This window comes from Manduca sexta, chromosome 16 (assembly GCF_014839805.1).
Source record: "Manduca sexta isolate Smith_Timp_Sample1 chromosome 16, JHU_Msex_v1.0, whole genome shotgun sequence".
In the NCBI taxonomy this organism is placed as follows: domain Eukaryota; kingdom Metazoa; phylum Arthropoda; class Insecta; order Lepidoptera; family Sphingidae; genus Manduca; species Manduca sexta.
In genome coordinates, this window is record NC_051130.1 from 4783353 (window position 1) to 4801008 (window position 17656).

The 17656-nt window shown below is 35.4% G+C and overlaps 1 protein-coding gene across 3 annotated transcripts in view; it reads right to left on the reverse strand.

Moving 5' to 3' along the window:
- The window catches only part of LOC115443238 (transcription factor HNF-4 homolog), a 48426-nt gene that overhangs the window by 2369 nt on the left and 28401 nt on the right, over positions 1 to 17656 (reverse strand). For 2 of the 3 annotated variants that reach the window (XM_030168564.2, XM_030168565.2), the window contains exons 2-8: positions 8809 to 8992; positions 7419 to 7513; positions 2695 to 2822; positions 2104 to 2250; positions 1263 to 1383; positions 829 to 960; positions 72 to 308 (exon numbers count right to left, since the gene is read on the reverse strand). In XM_030168564.2, coding sequence (XP_030024424.2) covers positions 72 to 308; positions 829 to 960; positions 1263 to 1383; positions 2104 to 2250; positions 2695 to 2822; positions 7419 to 7513; positions 8809 to 8992 — 1044 coding nt within the window. Of the gene's footprint in view, positions 1 to 71; positions 309 to 828; positions 961 to 1262; positions 1384 to 2103; positions 2251 to 2694; positions 2823 to 7418; positions 7514 to 8808; positions 8993 to 12400; positions 13061 to 17656 lie in introns of those variants that run through there. The other variant, XM_030168563.2, reaches the window with a different exon arrangement.

The following is a 17656-nucleotide window of genomic DNA, read 5'->3' on the forward strand; positions in this document are numbered from 1 at the left end:
CTGCTCAGGTACCATAAAAACACGCACTAATTGTGAGTAGAATACAACTTTTGTAGAAATTGTCGACTCACCTCCGAGCAGCATCTCCTGCAGTAGACTATCAACGTGCGCCACTCCGAACAGTTTGGCGAACTGTATCTGCTCGATCATTTGCCAGGTGATGCTCTGCAATGGCGGCAGACACAGCAACAGTTCGCCGAACCGACCGCGCCCGTCGTACTGCCGGTCGCTGATGTAGTCCTCCAGGTTGATCTGGATCTGGTAACGTAGCTGTTTGATCTTCTGAGGCTGCGAGAGACCTTTCGCGTCTGCAAACAAAACATGATTTTAAATTGACGGGATAAGGTAGCTCTTCCAACGATATACAGTATATGTCGTATTTTTAATTCGAAAACTTTGCTAACTTCTTTGATTTGTAGGTATTTTGCATTAAACGTTTTTACAATTATTACTGCTATAGTTTTAAACATATTTTGTACTTGCTTTTGCCCGCGGCTCCGCAGCGTGAGAAAGTTTTTCCGGCATAAAGTTTACCGTTATAAAATTTATGCTATACATTTGCCCGGAATAGCAACTTTAACCGTTTACTGAGTGCACGCCACAAAAGCTGTCAAAAGTAATAATTGTTCCCGGTTTCTGCAACATTTTTCATTACTGCACCGTCCCTATTGGCCATAGCGTGATGTTATACAACCTATATCCTTCCCCTATAAATGAGCTTTCCAACACTATTTTTTTTTTTCGTTTCGTACCAGTAGTTCCAAAGATTAGCGCGTTCAAAAAAAAAACAAACTCTTCAGCTTTATATAATAGTATAGATTTACTCACTGGGGTCAAAGAACACGATAGCCTTGAGACAAGCGAACTCTGTGTCGTCGATGTCGATCTCTCTGAGTGGTTTCACTATCTCGTCCATCACTCGCATGCCGATCATGCTGATGTCGATGTCCATGCGACCATCTACAGACAAAATTAGACTTTTACTAAACCACTAATCGTCAATGATACTGGTGACTGCACTCGATTTAAGGTAGTCAGTATTAATTTTAGTTAAACATCACAAAATTTCAAGGATATAGATATTACAAATTTTAGTCATTAAATCCCATACAAATAACATAAATATAAAGATTTTTTTTATGATATATATATTTTTTATATAATTCACTAGTAAGATATATTTTTTGAAAAAGACTAAGTAACAAGTGCGAGCGTGATGATTGCGCTATGGTTGTGCAAGGGTAGGTAGAGTGCGTGCTGACCGATGTTGTGCTTGGTGATGATGCAGTTGTTGCCGAGCAGCAGGATGTCCTTGAGGTGCAGCGAGCGGCGCGCGCAGCCCAGCAGCAGGTGCTCGCCCGCGTGCGCGCGCAGCAGCGCCACCTACAACACCACACACACATTACTCCTGGGCTCTTATTCTGTATGGTAGTGTGAACGCGTAACGCGGCCGTGTCATGTTATCTTCGAGAAATGTGCGTGGAATGGTATTCTGTAAGCCAAATTTCTATGGTCCTAAACATGATGCGTTGTGTTACGTGTTTGTTGCGCACTGTTATAATAACGTGCGAGATAGAGAATAAGGCCCCTGTACTACGAATCACACGCTGTAATTAAGAAGTCTTTCTAAACGTTATGTTTGACAGTCTCTTCCCACATGAGTGTATCCCACACGAGAGGATATCATATAAAAATATGATTATTTTTATAGCTTTATTAATAACTATTGTAGAAAGGTACCTTGGCTACGACCCCTGATAACTGCGGATCTGAGCGACCACGTCGTATTGTAGAAACCAAAAAGTAACAGTAAGTATATAATGCACCTTAGGTGCTAAATTTCAGACTTGTAAAAATATAAAAATCCAAACCATAAAAATACTTAAACGGTGCTTAAATTATAACTTCGAGGAAAAACTGTTTAAAATGACAACTTTGCTCAGGTTTCATACGGTAAAGTCTCACTACTTGAGACCTAATAGATACCGCTATTCTTCATTTCTATACACAAAACAAATGAAATACGAATATGCACTTTACATAATCGACGTTAAAATACAAATTAGCGCGGACTACGCGTCAGATATTAACATTACTACATACCTGATCGTCTAGATGCAGCTCTGTGAAGGCGGGTATGTACTTGGCCCACTCGACCAATATCAACAGCTGTTGTTTTATAGAGTCGCACACGTCGTTGATCTTCGCCAGTTTTCTGTTGTTGATCTCCGCATCGCTCACGTTGATAGTCTGATATAGGACAAATTGGTTGTAAAGTACATACTTATTCTACTAGATTTTGATTACTTTTAAAATTATTGTACACTTTGGTAATTTTTTTTTACGAAATACATAAATATTCTGATGCAAACCAGCCAAATATATTCGTTAACTGAATAAGGGGTATAAAATATTAGCCAATAGTATGTTACGCACACTTACGCGTTTTTCTTGGATTTTAAAGTTTTTACTAAAGCGTCCATCAATTCGTCTTTTGGCAATTACGAGAATTCTAATCGAACAAGGGCTTTGATAGTCGTATAGGTAAAATAATCAAAAAGAACCTGTGTTTTAAAGCAAACATATCGATATTTTGCTCGGAAGTGAAATCGGAATCAATAATTACAGGATACAGGCACATCAGTTAAATAATCTGCCTGCCTGATAACAAATAATAATATAATAATATCCTACCTCGTCTATAACTTTCCTGCTGAGCAGCTCGGCGTTGAGCAGCGACACGACGGACAGCCCGTTGGCCTGCGTGGGCTCCTCGTACGACGGCCGCCTGCAGTTGATGCGGTCGCGCTCGTTCTGCACGGCTGAAACAATACACACACACCTGTAAATATACATTGATATTGTCATTAGTTGGTGATTATGAGAATCAATTTGCGATTAATAATCATTGTCGAATTGATTAGTGAGATCAATGTGTGACTGCCCCTGTTGTATTTCGGCAGTGCCGAGGTCATGGGTTCGATCTCCGGGTCGGGCAGTGATGTTGAGTTTTTCTACTCAGTATCAGTCCGGAGTCGGCATTTGTGCCCGATATAGCGATAGGCTCGCCCCCTATCACATCATGAGACGGAATACGCATGGTGAAAAGTGAATCAGTTGCGCCTGGCTACCTTTTTAGGGACAAAAATATATTTAAGTATGTTATTTAAAAGTCTAGAATGACATAGAAGCGGTTAAGGCGATACCTCAAGGTCCATTTTCATACATTTTGTTTCGGCTTTAATCTGGGTAACTAAACAAGTATTGGCAAGTAAAGAATTTAAATTCACGTCTAGTTAGTGATTAGTTCTCGCAGTTGAAAGAAAAATGTAAAAATAATTAATAATCATGGATATATCTGCCTTTAAAATTTCGTCATATTAAATTTTAAAGGCCGAAATATCCATGATTATTAATTATTTTTACGTTTTTCTTTCAACTGCGAGAACTAATCACTAACTAGACGTGAATTTAAATTCTTTACTTGCCAATACTTGTTTAGTTACCCAGATTAAAGCCGAAACAAAATGTATGAAAATGGACCTTGACGTCAATATTAAAAAGTTGACTATCGCTATGTTGTATGAAGCAAAGGCTTGAAGGACATTTTGTATGACAGTTGTATAGACAGCAAATCAAGAGTAAACGCAAAAATGGAGAGGATTGGAATATAAATAAGGTGTTAAAATTAAACTATTTTTCGGATTTTATTGCGGTTTTTATATTTTCATTATTATCAGACGTTTTAAAGACTTTGCAGCCTTCGTGGTCACTGGGCGGATTGAGGTGTTGTTCATACGCAAAGTCAAAGTTACAATATCTACCTACATTTTACATTTATACAACTTTTTAAGTATAAATATAAAAATCGCGATAAAATCCGAAAAATAGCTTAATTTTAATATCCAACATTCGCGTAAACATAAAATATCATTAAATATATGGTGATCATTATTTTGTTGTATCACAATAAAAAAAACTAATGGTATCATCTTGTAACAATGCCTTTGTTGTTAAATCGAATGTAGATAGACTGTCTGTCTATATTTACGTTATTTCTTCCCGGAATATGTAACGTCATAATTTTGTTGTGTTATCTTGAAATTCTTCAATAATATTACAATTAAATATTGCGATAATGTAAGCTTTAATTTTCCTGTTATATCCCATATTTTGCGAGCTGAGTCAAACAAAGATCCGGGAACGGTTAATCATAAGGAGTAACTTCCTCATGACGCCAATGGATATTCCAAAATAATAACTCAAACTAGTAATATGACGTGGGAAATTTTTCTTTTTTGTAATGAGAATGCGTAAAATGAAAATTAAGCTTATGTTGCATGTACTAGTGGCTAAAGGGTGTGCGTGAGATACTAATTTTTGTTTTGTTAAAATTACCTTTTTTTACTTGTGCCCGGTTCCTTAGAGCAATTTTTTATAGATAACTTCTACAAGACTATTGAAAATTAATATTAAATTTCTTATAACGGTAAATTGTATGAAAATAAATTTAATTAATAACATGACCAGAATACGTTGAACCGAGCTACCGGGAAGTTTTAATTAATATATACCATCATATCACGTATTACGTACATTGCGGTCACAGTTGCGCGTTATTCACAGTGAGTCAACTGAATTTCAGTGAAATTGTATGCGTTAAAATATTTGTAAAATACGTGAACACGTAACACTAATGTGTGATGAGCACCTTATTTCTACACGTCGACGAGGACATTGTGAGTTGTAATTACCTTGATTAAAAATAAACAGCGAAATAATTCGGAGTAAACAAACATAGGTAAGGCTGGCTTGCACAATTACTTTCTAAACATGTTTAGCGCGGAACACATTTAAAATCTTGTGCTTTCACTGTCATTCATTAAGGGTTGAGGAAGAGAGCGCTATGAATAAAATATATTGAGCGTTAATCATATTTAGGGAGCGGTTGTGCAAGCCAGTCTAATTGTTTAATAGCAGTTTGTTTTTTAATATAACGGCGAAATTATGAGGAGAGATTGGTCTATATCTATCTATGTCTTGGAAGCAAAAATTTTAAGAATGTTGTTACATATAATATACGAGAAATAGATATTTATAAGACTATAAACAAAAGAAGTTAATGAACGATACCAGAAATCCAACATTTATAATGTTTATTGTACCAACTTCTCCTTTTTTTATAAATCCAGATTTTAATCCTGCAGTTGGTACAATCACGATCGGAATTATTAAATCCAATGTTAAATGAATGCACATTTGAGTTGCTCATCATTTCTTGCGAATTTAATTGGTAGTTCATGTACTCATTATGGGAATGAAGTATTCTTGAAGTAATGATAATAAAATTGCTTAATTCTACCTATTACTCCAGGAATGTTAGCGATAGGTTTTCGTAACGATGTGAATGTCGAATGTGCATAAAAATGATGAGTTATTCGGACCTATCCCTGCCGCTCAATTCCATCACCGTATAACGCGGCAAAGCTCCAATTCAATCTACATAGCCTTGGAGGTCAGGAATTCGCTACAGTAGGTTTCTGCAGTCATTTTTTACTACAAAACTATGAAACCAAATTGCTGCCAGCAGCATTTCCGGACAGATAAGACCCAACACCCTTGAAAAAGAGGGCGTATTCTCACGCAAGGACGGCAATGCATCTCTATGCCCCCTGGTAGTGCAGACGTTGACGGGCTCGGTTATCAATCACCATTACGTTCTTTTTATATTTTTTTAATTGCTTTGAATGACGGACGAACTTGCTATTCGCCTGATGATGAGCGATACGACCGCCTATGAACAGTAGAAACACCATCCAGCACCTTGAATTACAGAATATTGTTTGGTATTCCACTGCGCTCGCCATCCTGAGACATGAGGTCTTATTGTGTTCAGTAGTTACACAGAAATAGACATGGCGGTGCTACCTACCCATGCGGACTCTCACATATGAGAGACCTACCACTAGAATGTGTGAATCGTATGCTCGTTTACCTCCTACATCAAAAAAAAAATGTGAAATGATTGATTGCATATTTATTCGCACATAATTACTAAGATAATACCGAACTTGAGTGAACGCCCGCACCGTTTATCGGACAAAGAGACTAATTGCACGCAAACCATGACACATTGTTCATTTGTTCCCAGAAATCCCAGTATCGGGGCAGCTGCTGTTATGACACAATATATAGGTATTTTTTTTACTTGACAACAGAGTCCGCTTGAGTAATATGTACATACATTCTCGCTTTTTATCCCTGAACGGTTCTGCAAAGGCGGAAGTACCACATCCATTTTTCGTTTTATTTGTTTTATGTATAGTGTATACCAAAACAAAAAAAAAAAAAGAATGACTTATGTTTACGTGAATGTTTGACATCGAAATAAAACTAGTTTTGAGATTTTATTGCGGGTTTTTATGTTTCGAAGAGTGCAGTCAATTGTAAAATGTTGGTACACATTGTAGCTTTGACTTTTCGCCGGACCAATACCTCAGTCCGCTCCGTGATCAAGAAGGTTTCAATTATAAGTAAAAAAAAATCCGTTGACATTTTTTGTGGTTAAATTCTACTCCGTTAAAAGTAACAAATTTGGTAAAGCGCTTTAATTATTAAATGTACATGTAATTGTTTCAGCATTAATAATATTCAAAAATAAACCCTTTATTATAATGTATAATTTAAAAATGCATGACAAATGACATGCGGTTAAAAATATTGACACTCTAATGACTCATCGAAAATAATAGCAAAATATCAAATTTTACATAAGTTTTATGTTTTCGCACTATAACAAATGACAAGTCATATAATTTGATGCTTTAATTACCAAAAGGCACTTAAATAGTGTAACTTGTGCAATGTGATGCACATGTTACCAGGTATGATGCGATAGGGAGAAGCAATCCGTCACATCGCGACCAAATAACAAGCACAAACAACGAAATCTTGTTTCCAAATAAAAAACGTTAATTTTAACCTAATCTAGGACTTAACTTTAAGTTTTATGTATTTTGTAATTGCCACTATACCAACAAAGTGATATATCTGTACTACGTACTAGATCTGGCGTTCTGTACACTCATTGTGTTCGACTCAACTGTACTGCAATGCGTACATCTAACTTTGGTATGATTTTAACATTGACACTTGTGGTTATGTACGGAGTGACGCTTATAATATAAGAACTCGAGTTTAAGTGTAAACCAGGATGTAAATAAAAAATATTAGTCAAATAAGTAAAATAATTTGTTATTCAAGTGAATAAAAAGGTATAACAGTGACGTTTTCGTTGCTTTTATAGTTCAGATTTTGAACAAATAGTTTATATGGACGTTCCTGTCTAGAATATATGTTACCTGTACCAAAGAAGTGATATAATTATGGCTATTATATTTAATAATAAAAGGACTTACCTTCTTTCTTCATGCCAGCTTTGAAACATTTTCTTAACCTACAATATCTGCACTGATTCCTTTTGTCCTTATCCACAACGCAGTTTCTGCTGAATCTGTAAAATACGAATAATAAATAGTAAACAACGTGTAAATACATTATTGCAGTGTCATGTTTTCATAAAATAATTAATAAGTAATTAATATGATGTTTATTCGTAGCTATTTATTTGACTACATTATGATTGTATATCATACAAAACCAAGTTGGGTTTTAGTGGTGGTCATATTAGCTAAAAACAACTGATTTCGTAATTTTAACCTACTTTAAAATAATGTTTTTTTATGTTTACGTTGAAATAAAATTATTTTCAGTCCTTCCCACGGCCACGAGGACCGCAAACAAAGACCATGAAGGCTGCAAAGTCTTCGATACTTCGGGAGGAAATTATAACATTAAAAAAATCGCGATATAATCAGAAATTAGGTTATTTCAATGACTTTTAAGTCTTATTTAGGGGGCATTTACCTTTTCAAATCTTTCTAGAAATATCCAAATGACAAGCGATACAATCACCTGTCTAGAGGCACATCGTTTGTCATTCGATGTATCGCGCTGATGGATTATTGGCACCACAGCTGCATTCTGCCTAGTATTAAACCTGGGTGTAGTCCAAAACTACACCACATGTACTATTTTATTAAATTTTATCAATTTCTCTTAATGATAATATATCCAAGGAGAACATTATAGTAATTAATGCGATAAAAGTAATTTCCTTAAAAAAATATTGTATAAAATTACACACAGATAGGTACAGATAACAGAGGATTGTATGGGACGATGATCTGTTCGTAGCGATAGCGATTTCGACTGGTTATTACGGCAGATATAGACAAGTGCCACTAGCTGCCATTTTCAATAAACAATCCCTATCGCTTTTTTCGATCTATCTCAAAAATGGATTAATCAAATCATTTTTTTATATGCTTACAAATGATTTATTGTGATTGGTTCATTCTTGGAATCGGATTAAAGATTCAATTTGGGATCGTTTATCAAAAAACGGCGGTAAATGGTGGATATGTCGGGTGCGATAAGCCGCTTGAGTAGGTACTATCAATGTCTATTATTGCCGACAAGCAGCAGTGTCAGTTTAGAGGCTATTGTGCGATTTAACATCCTATGCCTACTGGTGAGCGCAGTGTAATATCATCATCTATATTAATCAAAATTCTGGATGACATCACTGTTTATAGGTGGTCGATTCGCTTACCATTAGACGAACGGCTTACCATTCGGGTAAGGGATAATCATGTGACGTCAATTGACACTACGTGAATGTCACTCTAATAAACATCAAGGGAGTGAGTGAGTGTAGTTACTTTACCGTGTTAAATAGACACTAACCTGCACGTATACAAATGGTTCTTCCTGACGCTCCGTCTGAAGAAGCCTTTGCAGCCGTCGCAGGAGGAGGCGCCGTAGTGTTTGCCGGTGGCGCGGTCGCCGCATATCGCGCAGTGTTGCGACAAAGCTGTAGAACTGGCCGCACTCGCCTCGCTGCTGCTGGTCTCCAATTGCATATCACTGTCTGTAACAAATATATAAAACATCTTACTGATATTATAAATACGAAATTGTGTCGATGTTTGAATTTAAGAACAAATCTCTGATGTCACTGAACGACGAAATTTCGTATATAGATTAGTAAAAGTATGGAATGGGAAATTTTATTCCGCAACAACTAGTATAGGTATAATAAAAATCAACTGAATTAAGAACCTGCATTATTGAAAGGCGGGTTAAATACTGCTAAAAGTGACTAAACTAACCCAACACGTACACATAATCTTAAAGTTATGTAAAGTAGTCCACGAAAACAAATATTTAAGGATCACAACGATTTCTTTCGAAACGAATCGAACTTGTTGCTTGGCACAGTTAGCTGAATTGTCACCTGCTGCATGACAGATGTCATAAAACAATATACATATATTTTCCTGGAGCCTACGCTAAAGGGACACATCTTCGAAATGAATAAGGGATATATTTGTTTCTTTATGTCTGGCGATATTCCGGTTAGATGCACTTACGCATTATCCTCAGTGACAATACTAGCTCTCATATCTTCATGAAGAAGGTCAACGTTGCGTCGATGGCAGTATTAATTAACTAACTTGCTGAATATCAACATAGTATACAGAGTAATTTTGACATTGGGATACTAAATGAAACAATATAAGTACTTATCTTCTCAAAATTAATATTACAATAAAATACTCTAAGCGTAGCCAATTGCAATAGTTTTGAACTCAAGTCAAAAACACCAAGGATGGGGCTTAACAACTGACGTAATAAAAAATAACATAATATATTAATCTATGTTTGATATAATCAAATTCAGTATTACGAAATGTGCTTTTTAAATAAATTATGTAATTTTCGGTATTATAGATTGTACGGCAGATAATCGAATCAGTATTTTAATCGGTATTTTTTGTTATTATTCTAGATCCTGTCTTGCTTATCTCACTAATGTTATTGATGCGAAAGTTGGCGACGATACTTGGTTGTTTCTTATAAGCAGTGTTGTATTAGCTTTTTATGCGCATGGTGCGAGCTCCTATAATACCGTCCTACGCATGCCCCAGAACTTGGTCCAGGTTTCTGCGTCCCAGGGACTGCCCGTTGTGTCTGGGCAAAGCCCAATCTATGACACTGGAAATAAGTAAAGAAGAGAGCGCTCAATTTGGATAGCAATTGCCCCAATGTTAGACCAAGTCAGGTCTACATATGTGCTATTTTCTGGGTTTGATTTTTATATCCGGAAAGGTCTTTCATGCGGCGGAAACGAGAGCAACGTCTAGTTTTAAAAAAAAAACTTGAGACCCACACATCTAACCACACCATGCTGACTTATTATCGAGCATATTGCTGTTAGTAATTACTATATATTCACCGCTAATCATGTAGGAATTTGAATAAACGACGAATTGTTTGTTGCTAATTTCCTTAATGATGCAAAATCCCAACGAATTGTGTTTTGGAAACGAATGGCATGACGGTGTCAAGCAATATTTTAAAAACAACAACAATTAGAATTACCTATTTCTTATAAGGAAATAATAACTTGGTAAAACTTTTATAGTCATACAATGTATGACTTTACGTAAAATTTTACCCTTATGGTATTACTATAGATGACTCGTATCTACTTACTATAACGGGACTTGGGAAAAGGTACGTATTTTATGAGACTAGGCGGCATCTATTCCATTTTTTTAATATTTAGTCTTCCGATTTCCTCCACGAGTCTAACGGTGATGAAGATGGAATCATAGAAAAAGAAAAAGACAGTGTTAGTGTTACCATTGTAGATACCATGTTCATAGTAATAAGAAGCAAGTGCTATTTTTACTCAATTGCCAGCAATGTAATGTGTACACTGGAATAAGCAGATCGAAATTGGACTAAGAACTAATAGTCCAGGTCGAAGACCAGGTATATTGGACTAGACTTAGAAATCAAGGACAATTTCACGACTAGACCATATTAGAGAAGTAAAAGCAATATCAGTCAAGGTACCAGGCAATATTTATTTATTATCACAAAACAATTGTAGTTGCAGTTTTTTGTATGTGGCGTTGTGACTTTAAAATAGAGTCTGGTATGTAGGGCCCTATTTTACAACTTAGTTGCTTCTGGCAATAATATTCACCGCCCTTTACATTGCCACCAGATAAGTCATGAGCTTATTATTGCAGATACCTTAAAAACTGTTTCTCTTGAAAACCAGCGCTGCAGCTGTATTGCAGCAGCATCAAGCTGAATGAGTAGCCCATTGTTGGCACATTAAGATAATTATTTGTAGAAATTACTTTATTTTTTATAACTGCATTTTGTGCCAACAATAAAACTCTCTTTTTTTTCTTTCTTGTAGTAAATTGAGGACTCCATTCAATCACAGGGCGCTCTCAATTTTGCAGCTCGGGGTATTTTTACTCGGCTGGACCCCCTTGGATCGGCCCCTGCTGGTATTAACGATTAATGACCGTACGATTATCTATATTTATCTGGAGATAAACAATTAAGTGTTTATATAAATGGGTACAACTGCGGAAAACCCCGAAGAAATTTTCCACACAGGAAAATAAACTATACTTATAAGATGTTAACTACATGTAATAAGATTTGTTTAAGATATATAATTATTTTACAAAAGGTTAGTTGAATTAACTTTTAGTGTAGACCATTACGTCTTGTCTCTTTCTGTTTAATAAAATTCTCCAGAGATATTGTTTATACAATATTGCTATTCTGCAGGCTAATTTAGTATTAAGGCTTTATACATACATATTTATTTTAATCAATTTGATTTCGTAGGCGATTAAACGATGACTAATGTACCACATGCAAACTAAGCGGATTATGTCGTCTATATACTATATTGACGTAATATTACTTATTAATTGGTAAAGAAAAAAACTGTTAACAACACTTCAACTGATATCTAGCTATATCAAAATGCGAATATCAACGCAGCATGATTTGTCCATTATGTACCTGTTTATCTACTAATATTATGAAAAAAGATAAACGAAAAGTATTATCATTGTATGATTTATTTTAATAACCTCGATTAGGATCTGTTCTATACATCGAAACACACCTCAAATTATAATTAAGTTCGTTGTTATGAAGGAGTATTGCGTCAATTACAAAAAAAAGGATATAAATAAATTATACTGAAGAATAAAAACAAACCAAAGACTAAAATGAACTTGCAAAAACTGACGATAGCGGAATTTTTTAGCGCATTTATCATTCTCACAAATGTACCTTGCCTATGCTGTGAGATGTCATTGAAGCACTATTGAAAAAACATCAAACATGGTAAATTAACACGGTACATCTATTAAATCATCCGGACCGGCGTCATTTAATAGCGTCTGCGAATTGTGTATTCAAACAAACCACACATGTATCAAAGTGGACAAACCTTCTGTGGTAAACGTGGTGGCGACTGCGGCCGCTGGGGGCACGCGGTGTGCATAACCCGTGTAGCCGTCGTGCTTGTCCCAGGAGGTGGGCAGCATGTACTCCGCGCTGTAACCCATCGGACACAAGTCCTGCGAGGCCATCTCCCCGTAGCCGAGCACCGGCATCTTCCGAGCGACCGCGCGCGTACCCACTCCTCCCTCGACTGCAGCTCACCGGCTGCCACTCTTCAATCGATAGCGCCGCTGATAATTTCCACATTCAATGGTAACGTTGGAACAGGTGTCCCGATACTCAATTATTATTGTCACAAATGCTTCCCTTATCACCGGCACTGCCGCGATGGATTTGTAAACAAATCGTGTAAGCACCAATTAGAAAATCACTGTCAATATTTATACGGCTGATGAGTTTAGTTTCCGGGTGGCGGTTTGTATAGCGCACTATTTGTTCGAGTAGTTCGATAATGTTGTTTACAGGAGTCACGCTGGGGTCGGATGACGGAGGCGACCTCTCTGGCGCGCGTTGTAGCCGCGACTGACAGACTAGCGTTGACCACGACACTTAACATCCGCTTCAATGACGATTCGCTGACAAAAACATTAACAGTCTAATGCCTATATGAATGACCCGCGCTCGCGGTCCGCACAATAAGTGCCGAGATCAGCGAATGTCGTTGCCGCTCGCGACGCAGCTGACTCATGCGTTATCGATACAGCAGCGGATGTGGAATCGAAGCGGCGCAGGCGCCTGGCGAGGAGTCACCCGCAGCTGACTGAGTGCTGACCAACCGGCGATGCACCCGTAAACACCGCGTTACAGTAAGTAAACAAAACTGACCGGATGAGTAATTGATTGTGACACGCACTTTCTTTGTTCCTTTGTTGCCATGTGTTATTTCTCTATGACCATGTATTTATCTATCGGGTGTCAGATAAGCTGCGTTCGGATGCTTTATCGGGCATTAAAACGGTATCCAAGAGCGGCAGATACGCTGGCTGCGAACCGCATAGATAATAATATAGATGATATCAGGGGGCACCATAACTGGTATGCGACCGGAATGACCCACATTACTACATTATTTAGTACATATATATAGTAAAAAGAACAGAGTCCAAAAAAAAAAGCTTTGCTCTTAGTACGTATGTATAATTTTACTTTTACTCAGCATTACCAACCGGACATGGTTCCGGTGGCCGGCTATCAATCTGCACTAAATGCCTATAATTATTTGTGTTTTGTGAAGGAGCAATGCATACATTAACAATATTATAAGTCATAAGAGGTCATGTGCAACCGTATTATTTAGTAAAACTGCCAGGGATGTTAAGTTCATTCTTAACAAAATTATTTCAGTTATGTAGGAACTTGTTAAACCGAACATTGATGGGTACTTTTATCTGAAATATATTGACCAAAAATAAAACTTAAGAAAGTTAACACATACATCATACAGACATTACCAAATAACCTATCAATACCAACTTCTAGAAATCATATCTCTTCGTAGAACAAAACTGCTAGGTACCTATTTTTATCTACAAGTCACTATTCCCAGTGGAGAAAGGACAGATTCTGTACATACACTGCGAACAATCTCGGCGCGGCTTGCTATCAGCAGACAGGGCAAAAGGGGTCAGACGTATCGATTCAACGCGACGCTGCCTCGGAACGAGATCTTGTCTTAATGACCCTTTCTATCAAAATAGTCCACGGTTGATTGCAATATGCACGACGGCGGCACGTGGCGATTGGCGGTAAACAGACGTAGGTATCTCTCAATGATCGTGTTGGGGGAGTGTTCGCGTATTACGTATATTACTGACCAGCTCCACCACTCCTTCTCTTACATAAATTGTAATAGAGCTCTAAGAACCCTCCAATAGAAACATCTCCTCTAAAATTAACGTGGCCTATGTTTTAATTGCATGAACTAAGCGTGTTCTTCTTGTAAAAAATAATAATATTGGAAGTTGTTTATTTTTCTTTATCAACTAAAAATATACTCGTATAGTGTTGATCACCTGTTGGTTATAATAACCATGTGCTAAAATTATTTATTTGTATAGCAGTCTGACATAACTATGACAACAGACGCAAGTTGTTATCGTTTTTGGAGTACACTAAACTTCTAACCTATTTACCCATTTAAGATCTGGGTGTTTGTCGAAAACAAGTTATAGCTATTTAAACATATTATGTAATTCATTAATGCTTCAATACTTAGCCCATTTAAATAGGTCTCAAGTATTTGTCTCTTTAAATGTACCACTGCTTAAGCCATAAATATCGTTAAGCAATATGCATACATTTTCTTCGATTCAAAGGATATTGAAGCGAGACTAGCTTAGTAGCTAAGTCCAGTATTATTGGACATTGGGATATAATATCTCAAGTAACTTGGTACCAAATGCGGCGCATTGGCACACGAAATTTTGATATTTAGTTATGAGAGCTAACTATTAGTCTATGTGAAATTTCACTGTTTACCAGCAGGCTAGCAAGTTCTTCATTTAATCATTTGATATTATAAAAAAACATATATCTTCATTGGCTATATTTCCACAAACTTAAAATGTTCGGAAATATGCCTAAAATCTATCGATTCGACAATAAGGACAGTTGCAACATCGATATTCCATATAATATCGATTACAATTAATAACAATTGACATCTGCATTCTCATTATCGTTGTTACGGATGCTTGCAACGCATTATCAATGTGAGATAACAATAAAAAGGTAAACAAGCATATCTTTATAGATTTATTTTTTGTTACTCACACAACAAAATTATAATCAGTTAAGTACACATGAATTTTTCCTTTAAGGCGTGATAATGCATTATTAATACATAATTATTGAAATAAGACTCAGACAAATACATTTTCTAGGACGTTTGTCCGTAATTTAATAAAGATTTTTGATGACGACGGACAGGCGATTATAAAATTTAAACTGAATACTTAACACAACTTGCGTAAAAGTTGCTTGCGCTGTCTTCACATTGAGCTTAAATTTTCAGCTTTCCAATCACAGGCAACTCACGTTATTTCAGACTGACAAATTCGCAGCATCTACCCTGAGCATACAATTCAGAACTTCAAGGCTAACACTTAAGTACTTACTACTTAGTTTCAATTTCTTATTTGACAGGCGATAATTAATCGGATATCAATATTAACACTAATGTTAATGTATCGAGCGGCCTTTGAAAAAAATATAACAATCTATTACTAAATAAACCATTAAAGGATTGTTTTGTTTGAACCATTCACTGATAATTTAAAAATACAAAACAAAATGTCACCATCGGGCGTATTAATATTTCGGACCATGTGTTCAACTTTCCATTGGAGCAAAGTAGACGTACTTGTACATTGACGTTCACTATGCAGAGACTGAACGTGATCTATGTGTTTTTGTTAATCTGGTTGATTGAGATATCGTTAAGGGTTGATTGTTCCATCATCAGCTAAAAGTTATTCGTAAGATAGAGTACCACACAAACGAATTACAAATTTGTCAGGTTATAACTTTGATGAATAACATTTATCGGACTGAATAATCAGCCTTTAGTGAAAACCAAACATATGTAAAGTTATGTTGTTTTAATTCCTTTGATAATTTCATGACGTCATCGTATTCTTCAAAGTAGTTTAAATATGTTTTAAAAATCAAAGGATGATATAATAGATAGGTATACATATTTATGAATATTTGGCAAAACATCTTCAATCTTCAAAAATAATTATAGTACGTATCGCGGCATCCATTTTGACGTTAATAAACTTATGTTATTGACTTACAGATCGGATCATTAACCGAAATTACATTAATTAGTAATAGCAATTACATAATCACTTATGTGAGTTTTCTCGTTAGTTCATAGTTAAAAAGAGAGTATTAGTATATTGACTAAAATCAGATTTTCTAAAAGTCTATTATAAACTAAAACTATGTTGTAGAAATTCTTATCTCTAAAATAAGAATTCGAAGTGTATGTCGTATGATCTATATAATTGCCCTTTTTTCACCTTCTTAGCAAACATACATGCATATATAAAAATACAAAAGTAATCGTAATCAAAAAAGTATTCAATTACTAATTAGGATTTCAAAAACGTAATTATTAATCGAATTACAAAATGTAATTGTAATCGTTAATCTAATTTTAGAATTACTTTTCCGAGCAATTTTTAATCGTAATTTTAATTACATATTGTGATCGAAACCTGTAATGTAACTCTCAAAAATCTTACAATTTGTTAAGAGATTTAACAGGATGTGCGAGTAACAGCGTGGCAAAATTAGGTTTTAAATAGATTATAGAATAAACGCCAATTTCAATCAACGAGATCAGTCTATTGCAAAAATGGACAAATTATTTTTTTTTAAACATGCTTACAACTGACTTATTGTAATTGTTTTATCCTTGGGATTGGGTCGAACAATGCTATTACGATTGTTTACTGAAATTATTGATGAGAATAAATTAATTACAAATACACCATTACATCCATACTCTTTATGACCTACAATAGTAATTACTAAGCTTTTGTTATATGCAAAACATACCTACTTAACAATAGGCATGACATATTATATTTATTCATTTATGAATCATGTTGTATACTTATAAAAAATATCATAAATTACGTGTCAAGCGACAATGATGTCTTATTTATGGTTTAATGTCAAATCACACGACAAAAAAAATTGGGTGAATGTTAATTGAATTTAAATTAATTGGATGGAAAATAAACGAAACTTTGAATATTATTTTTTTTTCCAAGATATAGCATGATGTACGCTATTTTTAAATACATCATATTTTCTAATAATATAATGTTTAACATTATCTTTCGTGTGGCAATCCAGATGTTAATGTCATTTCTTGGGTATATAAAAATAGACCCCAAATACCACAACAATCAAAAAAATATTTAAACTCTATATTACACGGTTTAATAAGAAACTTAAAATATAAGCAACGTAATCCTTTTTCAATTCGTGTTTTTATGATTATCTGCACTTTAAATATTTTCGGAGACGGCGCTTAATTAAATTGAACAGTTTTTGTATATTTTTATTTGGTACTAAACTTAGGCGGTAATTTTAATTACGGTACATTTTCAAATGTACTAAGTATTGGTTACTATTTCACAGAACATTCATACCATAGTAAAAAGACTTTCAACAAATAAAAAATACAAGGCAGTAATAAATTATAATGGATACTCGGAATCCTCGG